At 44.1% G+C, this 16,601-nt stretch overlaps 1 protein-coding gene across 2 annotated transcripts; it reads right to left on the bottom strand.

The window, feature by feature from the left end:
• Nucleotides 1-3,145: 3,145 nt before the first annotated feature.
• Nucleotides 3,146-14,979, bottom strand: LOC125526736 (uncharacterized). Of its 2 annotated transcripts, XM_048691374.2 has the most exons (23): nt 14,642-14,979; nt 11,868-14,508; nt 11,399-11,764; nt 11,194-11,275; nt 10,997-11,100; nt 10,460-10,873; nt 9,417-10,076; nt 9,020-9,313; nt 8,778-8,936; nt 8,350-8,679; nt 8,186-8,233; nt 7,937-8,098; nt 7,506-7,682; nt 7,084-7,410; nt 6,880-6,955; nt 6,681-6,784; nt 5,607-6,521; nt 5,147-5,228; nt 4,961-5,064; nt 4,602-4,883; nt 4,425-4,502; nt 3,849-4,334; nt 3,146-3,737 (listed from the first exon to the last, which is right to left on the bottom strand). In XM_048691374.2, the coding sequence occupies exons 1-23, from the start codon at nt 14,753-14,755 to the stop codon at nt 3,493-3,495; spliced, it is 8,250 nt and encodes a 2,749-aa protein (XP_048547331.2). In that variant the 5' UTR covers nt 14,756-14,979; the 3' UTR covers nt 3,146-3,492. The 2 variants fall into 2 exon arrangements, with proteins under 2 accessions (XP_048547331.2, XP_048529090.2); XM_048673133.2 differs by having other exon boundaries at nt 3,849-4,502; nt 14,642-14,978.
• Nucleotides 14,980-16,601: the final 1,622 nt, after the last annotated feature.

The raw sequence follows: 16,601 nt of genomic DNA on the forward strand, positions 1-16,601 counted from the left end.
TTAATTATTTAGGTCTCTCCCGGTTAGGTACTCAACAAATTTAAATGTTGGTTAACATGGCAAGAGGTGAAGCATAACAAAACTATACCATTTAAACCATTTAAATGGGGCCGGATATAACAAACAACAAATCTGGTAAATCCCCATATGCATTAGTAATTTGGTGCAACAACAATCTAAACATTTTAATTGTTGTTATCATGATGCGGATGACATGAACAAGTTTATGCAATTTTAATTAAAAGTTGACAAGAGCATTATGAAACATTTTCATCATGGCGGAAAAGAAAGGGGTGCCACGGCGACGATAACGAAACGGTGCCACGGCAACGTTCCGGTTCCGTCAACTCATTGAGACGTCGGTGCAAAAGAAAGTGACGGGAGCGTGTCATGCGATGAACGGTGGGGTGCTCCCGGTAACCGGGTTTCCACATGATGGTGACAAGGTAAAAGAGGGCAACATGCACCGACAAATCAAGCACGGTGCAAGCACGAGCATCTCATACATCACACATGCATTCGTTCACGGCGGTCGTCTCGGGGTTGTACCTTCGAAGCGTGCGTTATCGGAGCGGTTCGGGTTAAGCGGTGTAGTCGTTCATGATCGTCGTGGGAAGTAGTGGTACTCGGCGATGGTAGAGGAAGTAGATGTTCACGGTTCGTTGTGGGAAGTAGACGTTCTCGTGGCGACGGTAGTCGTTCACGTTCTTAGTTGCACAATTTTCCGTAGATGTTCGGAATCACGACGAGGGACTTGACGTCCACGGGTTCTTTGCTGGTCGACGGTAGTGGTTCTCGTATCGTCGTGGTACTTGGCGATTTCGGAGACGGCGGAAGATGAACTTGGCGGTTCTTGTTGACCTAGTACTTGGCGTAATCTCCGGTTCGGTGATCGTTTTAGGCGTCGGACGTCGAGGTCTCCAGCCGTAGTGGTACTTGGTGAATCCCGAAACGGTCTTGGCATCTTCGCGCGTATTGGTACTTGTGAAGAGGTACTCGGCGGTCACGTGTCTTCGGCGACACCAGGATACATCTTGGCGGTCTCGTCTCGGTCTTCAATCCCAAAACGAAGCAAGGCAAAGACTCGGGTGTGGTGGTACTTGGCGAACCGAAACATGCAGCCCCGGTCATCGATGGGAGGCGGGCAACGAAGCAGCAGCAACATGGGGGCAGCGACGGACCCTAAGGCCGTGAGGAGGAGGGGCTCTGCACGAGGCCAGCAGCGAGGAGGGTCTTGGCCAGCGACGAGGGTTCCATGGTGTTGTGCTTGTCTCCTGGATGAGGCAGAGGGAGGCAGCAGCGCTGAAGAAACGAGGCGGTGGAGCTGGGACTCCGGCGACGAGCAGGGTGAGGCAGAGGTCCTGCGGGCGTCTGGGAGAGCCGGATCCGGCCATGGCTCCACGGTTCAGGTCGGCCGGCGACGAGGCTTGACCGGAGCGGCGACCTGGTTCCATGGCGTTGGAGCAAGGAGGGAAGAGGCCGACGCGGGAGGAAGGAGGCGCGCTGGGGAGGAGCCGCGGCGCCTGGGCGACGCTGGTGGCCTCCGGCGACACCGGATCGAAGGCGGAGGAGGACGTGGGACGCCGGATCGGGAGGCAGCAGTTGCGTTCGTCTCTGGCGGCGCGAGCATGGAATGAGAGAGAGGGCGAGGGAGGAGATGAACGAGGAAAGTGAGTGGCTGCGAGGGAGAGATGGGATCGAAGGAGATGGGGATCGGGATGCGGTTCCCTGGCGGCGCGAGGGAACGATGGGCACGAGGGAAGAGGAGGATCGGGCCAGGGAACGAGAGGGAGATGGCGGCGCGAGGGGAAGGTATCGAGGGAGAAGGGAGTCGGGCTCCCTGGGTCTAGGGTTGCGGCACTAGTGGGCTGCATGCAAGGGTTAGGTGGGCCTAAAGGGCCGGCCTAGCATAGGTTGTAGCTGGGCTGGGCTCTCTCTCTCTCTCACTCTAAAGAACAGGAAAAAAACAAAGAAGAAAAACAAGAAAGAAAGAAAGAAAAGAGAGAAAAGAAGATGGTAGGAGAAAGAATATACTCTCAAACTCATAAAAATGAGTCTAATCCAAGAAAATAGGAGTGGGCATGGATGCAAGGCTTAGATTCAAACACATTTGAATTAAATTCAAATGGGTGAATAGAAAGTGGAGGTTTGGAAGGTCCAAAATGTTCGGTTTTTCGAGGAACCTTGATAAAAGAAATACAAAATTGTGGACAAGATTTGAAAGTCAAACTCGAAGTGGAAATAGGCACGAGGATTATTTTTGCACGTGTGTTATGGTGAATATCAAATTAAAGAAATATTAAATATAGCTCCCTACTATCGGGAGGATAGGTTATAAAGAGAAACCACCGTGTGAGTTCCCTCGGTTTAAATGGATTAAAGATCCATGTCATTTATTTAGTTGAGTTAAGAAAAAAAAAATGACATGATGACATGATGACATGATACAATACACGCGATGCAAAGATGAATGCAACAGACGAAACAAAACACGCAACGAAACCCGAAAACCCTGGAAGACATCTGAAGCTCCGGTCTTGGGGCGTTACATTGGTCCATCAAGATCATCGGTTCGTATAGATGGATCAATTCCGTCCTTGAAAACTTCAACGTTTTTGGCCGATCGCTTGTTCCTGCGTTGTTGCGGCCGCCGCGATCGACGGCGTCACCAACCCGCGTTGCATTGTTGCCCTGTAAGGAGAGTTGTCGTGGCTGAGCATCTCACGCCGCATCGTCGGGATGGGCACCGCCTAGTGCCGGCCTCCAATCACCGATGACGCAGAGCCGTGAGACATGAGGCCGGCGCTTCGTCTCGCACGGAACTGCCCTTGCCGTTGCGTGTAACCGCTGTTTTCTTGGCCGGATTGCTCTTAGGCAGAAACTACGTGCTGATAACATGTTAGAAAGGGAAACGAAACAATTGAGAGAGCCTTGGCACAAATGTAAAAGTGAATGCTTGTTTTTATTGATAATGGCATTTACACATATATAGCCTATGAAAGGATGCGACCAAAGGAATGTAAGGCAACCGTCTTGGTTAGGAAAAGCAAGGATTAATGGGATTAATTAAATCCAAACACTCGCATCTTCCTGTATGAGCGCCTATTGAGAAGCATCCCTTGGCTTTGTATAAATAGCAGCACTCTCATCAATAAAGACATATATTCTCATTACTGCTTTCCATAGATCGAGTCTCTCGTTTTCAACTTCAAACAGTCTACTCCATCATAAACGATAGCTGCCATCTCATCGAAAGACGGGACGCCTTTGCCTCTATCATTAGTATTATGGACAGTTGCATCAATCTCTTCTATTATCATGGACACACTAAACTAAACAGCAAATAGTTTTAAGACAAGCATGGAGCCAATCTCACAAGTACTATATACATTGATTTTGCTTCCTGGCAGACACAATCACTTCCTTCAACCAAACGTTGAAGAAAGAACCAAAGCACTAACCTAACACAATCTACAATCCATCGGTGGTCCCTCAGCTTGAGGAGTCCTTCGCAACCGAGCAGTCACTGTTTTGCTTTGCAGGATTATCTGCTTTGGCTGCATGAACATTCTCCCAGTTCCCTGGCAAAGCAGCCGGACTCAGGTTGTCACCTTGCTTCGGGTCATCAGCAGAGTCCATGGCAATGTAACTTCCTTTGACTGCACTCGAAATTTTGAAGCTCAGCAACTTTGTGCTAATTTCATCTATGCGTCGTCGCCCACTAGTTTGGCAGATTCCTGATGTTAAAGAGTCAAGAAACGTAGTAAGCAAGGCATATATAGCAGGCAAGGAACTAAAATAGCTCCTGGCAAAAAGAAACAGTATAACAGTTAAAGAAATATGCTGACCTACTGACCCAGGAACCCTGTCATCTGGGCAAACTGCAGATTCTCCTGGAGATTTAGCTGCAGGTGTGCCAATTGAAATCTCATCTTCGTTCCACGTTTCCATATAAGTGTCTTTGGGCAAGCAAGATAGATTGTTGTTCTCCATTAATCCAGTATCAGACATGTCACTAATGCAAAGGCCCAGTTCCTCCATCTCAAAGTTAAGGTGCTCATTTGTCAATGCTGGTGTTTCTTCAGCTGGCTGCAGTGCCACTCCACTTTCTGATTCTCTAATTGGTGAGGGCTTGGGCATGCCACCTGATAGTATGGCTGGATCATCACTGTGCTCATAGTATTCCTCCTTATGACCCAGATTGGGTACATTGTTCTTCAGAGACCCAGAACCAAATAAGTAGCTTGCATCTTCATCATAACAACGGTCAGGTTCCTCAAATTCATCGCACTTGAGCTCAGGGCCAAATTGCTCATCTGGCAATGAAGATGTTTCTGCAGTTGGCAGCAGTGTCGTTCCACTTACTGATCCTCCAAACAGTGCACATTCAGACATGAGAGTGGTTTGATCATCAATGTACTTACTGCATTCCTCTTTACGCTCATGTTGGAGCTTGGTGTTGATTTCTTCTGTACTCCTTTGAACGACAGCCTGACAAATGCCTGGTAGAAGTGTCACAGCGCAATACAATAAGTAATTTTTCTAGGTATTAAAATGCATCCAGGTTAAAAAAATACAATCAAGTCATCACAAATACTGACCTGATCCCAAAAGACTCTCAGCCTGCCCAAACGTGGATTGTTCAGGAGATTTGGGTGCAGATAGGTTATCTGGGAGCTCCTTTCCCTGGATAGGATTGGTATGAGAGTCTTCATGTAAATGGAATAGATTACCCTTCACCGATCCAACACCAAATATGCCAATCGTTTCTTCACTACTAAAGTTGTGTTCCTTAAATTCATCCTCCTCCAGCTCGGAGCTAAGCTGCTTATCTGCTGAAGCCGATGTTTCCGCAGCTTGCAGCAGGGTTATTTTCTGTTCATCTGAATAAAACAAATATATTTTCATAAAGCTTCTATGGTTGAAGTGTACAAACAAGAATAATAAAACTGAGGTTTACCAGGTTCATCAGTAATTGATGTTTCATGAAGGGTGCGAGTGTCAGAAGAAGGAACAAGTTCCTGTTTCTCTTCCTCCTTGCAGATCACCTCAGTATTAATATCCCTATAGGTTGGACTACTCATTTTAATAAAAATGGCCAGATATAATTCAGTGCAACTGTACTTATTTTAATCTGGAGAAATACCTTTTCACAAGATTACAATCCTCTGATGAATCCAACTGGGCAGATCCAATACATCCTGTTTTGTGGCCGGAACTCAGGAATCCTAAAAGAATGTAACATAATTTAGTTCTTCTATTGCATAGAAAAATAGTAAACAGAGGAACAACAAGAATTTGATATTCTCCAACAGACACTTACTAGTACTCCCTCCCTGTCTATTTTTATTTCGCGTATTAGGTTTGTCCTAAGTCAAACTTTGTGAGGTTTGAATTAATTTGTACTAAAAAGTATTAACATCTATGACGACAAATAAATACAATGTGTAAATATATTCCATGATAGATCTAATGATATTAATTTTGTATTTGGAATGTTGATTTTTTTCCTACAAATTTGGTCAAACATCACAAAGATCGACTCATGACAAACTTAATATGCGAAGCAAAAAGATACAAAGGGGATGGTAGGTAAAAATCCATACCTTGTTCATCGTCTCTCTCAGATGAAAACAAACCCTTAATTTCTTCAACTATACTTAAATCTACAGGAGACCCTTGATGTGAATCAGGTTCTGAAGAAACCATTTTTTCAGCATGACGAGTGTTGGAATCATCTTCATCCTCAGTACTTGGAAGCACAAGATCATCATGCACATCTGGTCCTTTAAATGACTCCTGCGAGAACAAGTGATGAAGCCCAATGGACGATCGTCTGTGATCTCGTGAACAGCTTTCAGTGTCATTCTTCATTGAGTACACTGCTTCCTCTGATAGAGCACCTTCATGTTTAAAATCTGGAATTGCTAAATCAAATGAAGGTGAAGGCTTCTCAATGGTAGCTGACACTGCTCTTGGATCACTGTCCTCCCAGCATACAGAAGCATCTTTGGGAGATTTTTGTTCAGCAGGGCCTTCAAAGAGCTCCATTTGCTGGTAATCATCTGTGGAACAATCCGTTGGTAAACTGGAATCCGACGGAATATTTGTACAAACACTGTTCACCACAGATTCAGTATCTATATAATTATTACTGCCTTTGTCACAGCTAAGACCAAATTCCACAACTTCTGTGCACGGCAGCTTAGTGTTAAGCTGCTCGTCTCGCATATTTGATGTTTCTTCAGCTCGAAGTGGAACTCCACTGTCTATGTCTTTTGTGCCAGCTTCAATCATATCATTACCGGCTCCAAAAGGAACTTGGTATTCCTTTAGCTCATCGCATTGCTGCTTTTTGAGACCCTGCTGCAAAGCCTCGGTATTGGACCAATCTATTTCATCCGGGAAATCAGTTGATTCAAACAGGCAAGGATTAGAACTCAGATGCACATCACTGTCATCGGTACAAGCAATTAGTGAGGGGCTCAATAAAGCATCACCAAGACCAGAAGCATGCTCAACTGCAGTAGGTGAAAAATAATTAGATTCTGCTCAAGCATAGGAGCTTGCTATTTGTATGATCGACAGGAAGCTGCTTATCTACTGATGAAACAATGTTGATAAGAAACCTAGTTACAAATTAAGACTCAAAGAATCAGGAAAATCAATAAGGTGATTACCAGGTCCGCTGACATTTATTTTTTGACACAAAGAATTAATGTCTGTAGGATGAACAGGCTTCTTATTTTCTTCATCATAGGCTACTTCCTCAGAATCAACGTCCCTGGGATTGGAAATTCATAACTTGCATGTTAAAGCGGTCAAACAAAAACAATTATCATACATGCTTCTAGTGATTCTGAGATGAATTACACTTACTCCATGATACTTGCAGCCTCCAAATCTAGCTGACCAGTTGCCACCTGCTCTTGTTCATGACTAGCCTTCGTTAATTCTGAAAGAATACGTTATCATTCACATCATGTATTTAGCATTCAAACAGCTGAATATCATAACGTGTATTTTTTTCCACAAGTTAATGGAAGAACAATGAAAGAACAAAGGAACTCTGTTACCATATACCTTCATTTTCATTATCTTGCTGAGAAGTAACCAGACAATCTTCACTTTTGGAAACTGTACTAAAATCTACACTGGTATCATGGTCTAAACCAGGTTTTGACTCATTAACTCCAGTTTCAGCCTGAACACTTGCTGAAGAAAGGGCAATACATTCACTGGGTTCTTCTATGCTTTCCTGTGAGAAAAAGGCCGGCAAACTAAGTGGTTGTTCAACACCTAATGAACCTCTCTCATTCTTCAATGAGTGCGGATCTGCTTCATCAGGAAATCCATATTCATCTTTACACTCTGGTGTAGCTGAACCTAGTGCTGTCTTCTCTAGGGTACCTGACAAATATTGATATATTCCTCTTAAATTAACACATAACACAACGGGGCAACCAAACTACTTATCCTTTAGAGATTTTATGTAAGATCCTTACCTTCATGTACTTGTACATCATCCTGCAAGGAAAAGGGCTGCAGATCAAACGATGATTGTGCAATACTTGCTGGATATCTTTCATCCTTCAATGAGTGTGGTCCTGCTTTATCAGGTGATACACATTCATGTTTACACTCTGGTGTAGCTGAATCTACTGCTTTCTTCTCTACAGTGCCTGACAAATAATTATATATACATCTCAAATAAAATACAGCTCAATGTTGCAACTGAACAACTCATCCTTTAGAGAATATAGATAATACTTCCTCCGTCTAAATATAAGTCCTTTTAGAGATTTCAATACGGACTACATACGGATGTATATAGACGCATTTTAGAATGTAGATTCACTCATTTTGCTCCGTATGTAGTCCGCATTGGAATCTCTAAAAAGACTTATATTTAGGAACGGAAGGAGTGGATCCTTACCTTGTCCTTCCTCCTTTAAGATAAGGGACTGCGGACCAAATGCCGATTGCTCAATACTTGATCTCTGATTCATCAATGAGTGGGGTTCTGCTTCAGCAGGTAATCCAAATTCATGTTTACACTCTGGTAAATCTGAACCTAGTGTTGTCTTCTCCACGGTACCTGACAGATATTTATATATTCCTGTCAAATAATATATAGCTCAATGGTGCAAACAAGCCACCCCTCCTTTAGACAACAGATCCTTACCTTCTTGTACATGGAAATCATCTTGTTCATGACTAGCCTCCGATAATCCTGAAAGAATACATTATCATTCCCATCATGTATTTAGCCTTCAAACAGCTGAATATCATAACATGTGTGTTTTCCACAAAATTATGAAAGAACAAAGGGACCCTGTTATCATATACCTTCATTTTCATTATCTTGCTGAGAAGTATCCAAACAATCTTCACTTTTGGAAACTGCACTAAAGTCCGCACTAGTATCATGGTCTGAACCAGGATTTGACTCACAAACTCCATTTTCAGCCTGAACTCTTGCTGAAGAAAGGACAACACATTCACTGCGTTCTTCTACACTTTCCTGCGTGAAAAGGGTCGGCAGACTACATGGTGATTGTTCAACAATCAATGAACCTCTCTCGTTCTTCAATGAGTGTGGATCTGCTTCATCAGGAAATCCATATTCATCTTTACACTCTGGTGTAGTTGAACCTAGTGCTGTCTTCTCTAGGGTATCTGACAAATTTTGATATATTCCTCTCAAATTAACACATAACACAACGGGTAAACAAAACTACTCATCCTTTAGAGATTATTATATAGAAGATCCTTACCTTCCTGTACTTGTACATCCTCCTGCGAAGAAAGGGACTGCTGATCAAATAATGATTGTTCAATACTTGATGGATATCCCTCATTCTTCAATGAGTGTGGTCCTGCTTTATCAGGTGATACACATTCATGTTTACACTCTGGTGTCTTCTCTACGGTACCTAACAGATATTTATATATTCCTGTCAAATAATATATAACTCAATGGTGCAAACAAGCCACTCCTCCTTTAGACGATCCTTACCTTCTTGCACTTGTAAATCATCTTGCTGAACCTGCTCCATAGGTAGTTTCTTGTCAGGACTGCCCACTTTAAGTCCTGCTTCCGTCAGTAGAGGCTCCATAGGTGTTGATGGATCAATCACAAACAAGTGATCACTGCTAGGCTCAAGAGCATCAGGCTTACAAGGTGTGTTCTCCATGTTTCTCAGCAAGGCAGCTGCAGATTGGTTCAGGTTATCCACTTGCTTCACGGTATGGTGGGGATCCATAGCAATGTGGTTTCCTTTGCCTATGCTCGCACTAATTTGACAAATCCCTGATGAAAAAAATTGGATCAGGAAACACAATAGGGAAAGTAAATCTCATACAAAGGAACTAAACGAATTTATTTGACAAGACAAAAGAGGAACCATGCTGACCTACTGAACCAGAGACTCTCTCATCCATAGAAACTGCAAATTCGTCAGGAGATTTAGATGCAGGCATGTCCCCGGGTAGTTCCTGGTCATGGCAAGGATCCATTGAAGGGCCACAGGGGAGTTCCTGGACATGGCAAGGATCCATTGAAGGGTCCTTCATGCTGGACAGATTCTTGTTTCCCAAAGATCCAGTGTCAGAGACGATGCTACCATCTTTATCACACCTAAGGCTTTGCACTGAACCCGAGACTTTGTCATCCAGAAAAACTGCAGATTCTTCAGGAGATTTAGGTGCAGGCATGTCATTTGGGAGCTCCTGGTCATGGCAAGGATCCATTGTAGGGTCCTTCAAGCTAGACAGATGATTGTTTCCCAAAAATTCAGTGAGAGAAACATTGCTGCTGTCTTTATCACAGATAAGGCTTTGTTCTGTGTTGCCCTCCAGATTGGTGTTAAGCTGCTCATCTGGAAATGGTGATGTTTCTTCAGCTCGGAGCACTGACATTCCACTTTCAGATCGTTCATCAAGTGCAGGTTCAGACATGTCACTTTCTAGGTTGCCTAAAGTAAGTTGACCTTCACTGTGTTGATTGCAGTCATCTTTATGATCCTTGACACAAACTACATCTGTATACCTTCGCGAAACAGTTTGACAAATACCTGATACAAAATGCAAGACATGAGATGATATGGAGAGCAAATATTTTACTTCCCCCGGTTGACAAATAGCTAGTAGTGTCGTCAGACAGCACCTTCATTCAAACTTTTCAGATTCTTGACTGCCAATATTCTTTTAAATATTTAGATTGGAAACTTGAAAATCATATGCTAAGATGTTTCTCATAATTCATAAGTATTTCAGAGTATTGTAATTTTGTTGGGTTTCATACATATACTATGGTAGAAACTAGTGGTCAATGTTAAATCTTGCAGACCATGTCAATACCCAAAATGCCACTTTTTTGCAAAATGATGGGAATACTATCGAATCAAACAGACACAGTGTCTGAGATTAATCTAAACAAGTTTTCAGAAATATTTACCTGACCCTAAAAAGCTTTGATCCTCACATGATGTAGATTGTTTTGGAGATTCATCTTCACCGCGGCTAAAGCTTTGTACTTCGTGATCATCACCCTCCAGCTTGTGCTTAAGCTGCTCATCTGGCAATACTAATGTTTCTACATCTGGCTGCAGCATTTTTCCACTTTCTGGTACAGCAACCTGTGCAGCTTCAAACATGACACTTGCATGGATGTCTTCCGTGACTCTTGCATTGTGTAGATTGCATTCCTCTATATTATCCTGTTGAAGCCCTTCAGTATTAGAAGATGCTATCTGATTATCTAAACCATCCACTGATTCTAGCAGTGAAGAATCCGAATTTACTTCATCAACAACAGTGGTGCTCTGTGAAATGCAAAATAGAGCTCCACTAACACCAGAGACGTGCTCAGCTGCAGTAGAAGATGCACAGGTCAGCCTAGAGATATCCATGATATTTCTGAATTATAAAAGATGAACACAAGATTTTGTGCATAACAGACACTAAAATCAAAAGAAATCAATTAGAAGACTACCAGGTTTATCCGCATGTGATTTCTCATGGGGAGCATTAATGTCTGAAGGAATAAAGTCCGTTTTCTCTTCCTCGTTGCAGATCACGTCCTTTCTAGTAATATCCCTGTAAATTGCCTTTTCCCAATTTTAGAAGAGTGGCCCGTAGCGTTCATCATGTCTGTAATTTCACTATTATAGGTATCAAAAATACATTTACCTTACTGTATGATGCACATCCTCTGACGAATCCAACTGAACAGATGCAACCCAATCTTTTCTGAGGGTGGACACTGAAAATCCTGAGAAACAAATTGATTTCAGTTTTTATTTTGCACAGAATAACATGAAGAGATTTAAAAAAATGAACAACACAGATCAGATATTCTGCAATAGAAACATGTGAAAGATTTCAAAAGATATACCTTCTTGTTCATTGTTTTGCTGAGACGAAAACATTAAGCCTCCACTTTCTTCGACTCTGATTGAATATTCATCAGAGCCTTGATATGAGTCAGGTTTTAATGAAACAACTGTTTCAACTTGACGTTCAACCTTGTGAACATCTGATTCTTCCATGAAATTTTTAAAAAATGGACTAGTGTTATGTGTATCAGGTTCTTCTATGTTTCCCTGTGAGAATAGGAACCGTAGCCCAGTGGGTGATTGTTCAAGAACTGGTGAGCACCTTGCAGCAGCATTTTCTATTGAGTCCAGGGCTTCCTCAGATAAAGCACCTACATGTGTACAGTCCGGAATAGCTAAATCGGACGGAGGCTTCTCAGTGGTACCTGAAACATTATTTGAACAAATATGCATTACTCCAAAAGCAATAGTACAGAACAACATGATAAAAAAGCAAATTCAGAGTAACAATAACACTGAGTTACTGACCTACTACTGTGCTCTCAAGCTCGAACTCCAGAATGTTACTACCATCTTTACCATGGCTGATGCTGGATTCAACGACTGTGCCCTCCAGCTGAGTGTTAAGCTGTGCGTCACGCAAATCAGATTTTTCAGCTGGGGAAGGCAGCACCCCACTTTCCAAGCTATTAGCACTACTGGCAACATCAATCATATCACTCGTGTGGCCACCATAAGCAATTTGGTCTTCCTTCTGCTCTTCAGCAGGCATGACTTCTTCCAAAGATGCTGTTCTACTCCTCTTTGCAGGTCTTCCCTTTGAAGCTGTTGGCTTTGACGGTAGCGGTGATATCGCTAGCTTCGAAGATCTGTGTCTTGTTTGCCGCAGACTCGCATCATTCTGAACAGAACGTTGGAGTTTTGTTTGTGCGCTTCTTGTGCGAACACTTGACTCTTCCCTCCTGACAATTTCACTGTGATCCTTAATCTCCTTATCAACCGCATTAGGACCAGCCGGTTTACGCACTGATGTCCTCACAGGAACATCTGACTTCGATTCTTCTTGAGAACCCTTAATGTCTTTCTCAATCACATGTGGGACAATTTCTCTGTGATCCTTGCTCTCCTTATCAACCGCGTTAGGACAAGATAGTTTACGCACAGATGTGCTCACAGGAACTTCAGACTTAGATTCTTCTTGTAAACCCTTAATTTCTTTCTCAATCACATGTGGGGCAACAGATTTGTGTGTTGATCGCCTAGATGGTTCTTTCACTACTAGTTGTTTCTCCAAGTGTCCACCCTTAGCACATTTCATTTTAGTGTGATCACCATTCTCATTATTGAACTGTGCATCAGGATTCATTTCTGCAGGTACAGCCTTCCTGTCCTTCTCAAGCACAGCCGGAACAAATGATTTCCGTGTTAACCGTCTAACAGGTTGCTTGACTGTTTGTTGCTTCTCCAAGTCTTCACTCTTAGCACTTGAACACTTCTCACTGATGGCTGCTTCACAGTGATCATTCTTCTTACTATTAACAATAGCAAGAGCAGGTCTTCGCGTTGACCTTCCAGCACGTGCTTCCGGAATCATGTCTGTAACGATGCTCTTTGTTCCTTTCTCAGTCATAGCCGGGACAAGAGATTTCTTTGTTTGTCGCTTAACATGCACTTGAGGAATCATTTCTTTTGGGAGACCCTTGCACTCTTTCTCAAGTATAACTGTGGCAACAGATCGCCGGGTTGATCGCCCAACAGGTTTTGTCACTGTTTCTTTGCTCTCCACAGGTTTTGTGAGACCCTTGGACTCTTTCTCGAGTATAACTGGGGCAACAGATCGCCAGGTTGATCCCCCAACAGGTTTTGTCACTGTTTCTTTCATCTCCACATCTCCATGCATACCTTTGGTTTCGTGCTCAAGAAACGATGGAACAACAGATTTCCGCATCGATCTTCTCACAGGCCCAGGTACGTCTACGTGCATGTCCATAGCAGAAGCCTTACCACTGCTATCAGAAAATGGGATTTCACCGCCATCTGTGGCTACTGTAGCCCTGCGATTCGACATTTTCCTCTTTTTGGACCCCACATGCCCATCTTGCTTAGCCACACCATCTTCTACGCCGTCTTTGGCGGCATTGAGCATGGTTGGGCGAGCTACCTTCAAGTCAGTACTGCCAATTGTCTGAATAGCTCTATTCCTCAAGACCCTTGTAACTGGAGCATCATTTGATACATCTGGAACCGTATGTTGCCCTTCATCCGAGTTGACATTCTTGGTTTTTCTCCTCTTCTTCGCAACGACAATGGGTGACGTCGCAGCAGCTGGTACTGAGCTTGATCTTGTAGTCCTACCAGATATTTCCACCTCGGCAACCTTCTCCACAGCAGTTTCGCCTTCCGGCACCTTTGACCTACTTCTCTTATTTTCAGAAACAGTAGGCAACGGTGGGCCGGCCACCACCAATCCAGATCTTAGAGTTCTACCAACATGTTGAATTTCAGTAGGTTGCTCCTTGACACGATCTTGTTCCTTCAGATCTCCCGCCTTCTTCCTCCCTCTTTTGTTGTGAACAACAGGAGACGGTGCGGCAGCAGGCTCAGACTGAACAGCACTAGACCTTGTGCTTCTACAAGAAACTCCAACTTGCACACTGACATCTACATTGTCAGCGTCATTCTCGCTGGTCTTCCGCTTCAGCTGATGCTTCCTACCAACTGCTTCTCCAGCGTCCAGCTCTTGTTGCTCAGCTTTGGCAGAGGTTTTCCGGCCTACAGCTCCAGCTACCCTCTCAACCACATCACCTGCACCCAAATTCGCCGCATTCCTCCTGTGTCGCCTCGTCACAACATCTGCACCTGCCTGTCCAGCATCAGTTTCGTCAGCAGAATCACAACCAACTTGGGAACGCGTTCTCCGACGCTCCCCTCCACTTTCTTGGGCGCGAGAGAGAGCCTCCGCGGCCCTCGGCCTACCCCTCGTCCTGGCAACAACAGGCGACAACAAGAGGCGTCTGCCACCCACCTCCGCCTCCTCCTCTTCCTCCAACACAAACGTCACCTTCTTGGCCGCATCCGAATCCCCACCGCTAGCGCCGCCGAACGATCGCTTCAAACACCCCTTCCCCACAACGACGCCGACCGCATCCTCCTCCGCACCGCCAGAAATCTGCAAAGCGTTGAAACAAACACAAGGATCAGTCCCTTCCATTTCCACAGCCGCTCGTCGGTGAAGTATGGCGAGGAACCGAGGGGGAAAAGCGAGGGTTCGAGGAGAGCGAGTAGGAGCCCACAGTCCATACCGAGAGCTTGGCGGCGAGGCGGGCGACCAGGTCGGCGCTGGATCCGTTGGCCTTGAGGCCGTGCTCCTTGCAGAGCGCCTGCAGTTCCCGCCGCTTCATCACCGCAAAATCCATCTTAGCCGCGCGCACGAATCCACACCCCGCCCCGCGGGTCACCACGATCCGGCGAGAGCACCGGCCATCTCCGCGGATCCCTCTCGCTGCTTTCGAACTTCCGGAGGGGGCGGGGGGAGGGCGAACGCGAAAGGAGATTATGAGCGCCTCTCGCGGACTTTGGTTTGGGATTTCAATCGATCGAATCCCGAGCGTCGGGGGATTTCGGGTTCGTGGCGGCCGGGGAATGCGGGGGCTAGTGGGTGGGGTACTGACGTGCGGGTCCCGGAAGGGCGGTGGCGGTGGGAACGGTGTGGCAGTGACAGAGAGCCAGAGGCTTGCTGCGGAAGGAGGCGTGGGCTTCGAAATTTGGGGCTTCCCGCCCAGTAAAACACGCGAAATTAAACCGGCGCATGCCCGCCAGTGCGGTTATACGGTGACGCGGTGCCAGGTTATGGCTGATGGATGGGGTAGGGGAAGACCAGCGTCACTGATGAAGCGAAACTGCTCCATGGACGATACTGGTGCCCGACGTGTGCAGCGTCCTGGGTACGGCCTGATTTAACCATCGTCTGTGAATCGTCCTGATTTTATCATGTGCATAGCATAGCTCCTGATGAAGAGGAGGGTACGCGTATGGAATTTTTTTTTGAGGGAGCTCCGTTCCAAATTACAGTGTTTTCTCTATTTTCGTGCTTTAACTTTAACCATAAATTTAACAAATGAGATTGACTTCGGCGGGAGCAAAAGTTATACCAGTGAATTCGTATTCAAAAGAAGTTTTCAATTATATAATTTTTTTCTCCCGTCGCAGTCGGTCTCATTGGTTAAATGTATGGTCAAAGTTGGATCTCGAAAAGTGCGGGCGCACTATATTTTAGAATTGAGGGAGTATAACAGTATGAATGGTGTGGACTGTGTTTCGGATGAGGCAAACCGCTCCGCGCACCTTCGTACCGCTGAGGAAAGGGCTTCGAGTGACTGACAGGTTGGGGCGCTCGTGCATACGGGACGCCTTTGTTTGCAAGTTTTTTTATGATAACTTAGAGCATTTCTAGCATATCTCGCAAAAAAAAATTTACAAGACGGCATACCCTTCGGCAGAACAGTTTCCGTAAACCTGTCCCGCAAATTACGTGACGCGTTTGCGAGATCTATTCCGTGTCGGAGGACTCGCCGTCCTGCAAATACAATAATAAGCAAATGTTTATCAAGTTCATTATCATCATCATCATATATATATTGTTACTATTCATCATCTAAGATGCAGAATAAGTTATTCCCCACCCGAGGTAATCTTACGATCATTTCATAATTAAATTACATTTGGAATTCAAATAGTTACATTCTTATTGATTCACTACGTAACATTTGACATAAGAAAATAAAAATATAGGTTATAGGACAAGAAAATTTGCAGTTTATGTGTATTTTAGACTATGTTTTTACGTTTATAATTTTGCATAACATAAAATATTTTTACGGTGATTATATATTTTCTTACGGTCTCTTTTTGCGTTGGAAATAAGACAAAACTTACGGAACGTAAAATTACGGTGCATTGATGGTAAAACAGAGGGGGGTGAAGAATAACTATTCCTCACCCAGAGTGACGAATAGCGCGTATATATATAAGACAAAACATATATATATATAGTGTTACTATTCATCACCCAGGGTGCAGAATAAGTTATTCTTCATCCAAGGTAGTTTTACGATCGTATCATAAATAAATTACGTTTGAAATACAAATAGTTACATTCATATTGATTTACTACATAAAATTTGGCATAAGAATACAAAAATATAGGTGATAAGATCAGAAAAAATGCATTTTATGTATATTTTACACGATGTTTTATGTTTG

The sequence above is a fragment of the Triticum urartu genome, chromosome 5A (genome assembly GCF_056163025.1).
Source record: "Triticum urartu cultivar PI428250 chromosome 5A, HENAU_Tu73, whole genome shotgun sequence".
NCBI lineage: Eukaryota > Viridiplantae > Streptophyta > Magnoliopsida > Poales > Poaceae > Triticum > Triticum urartu.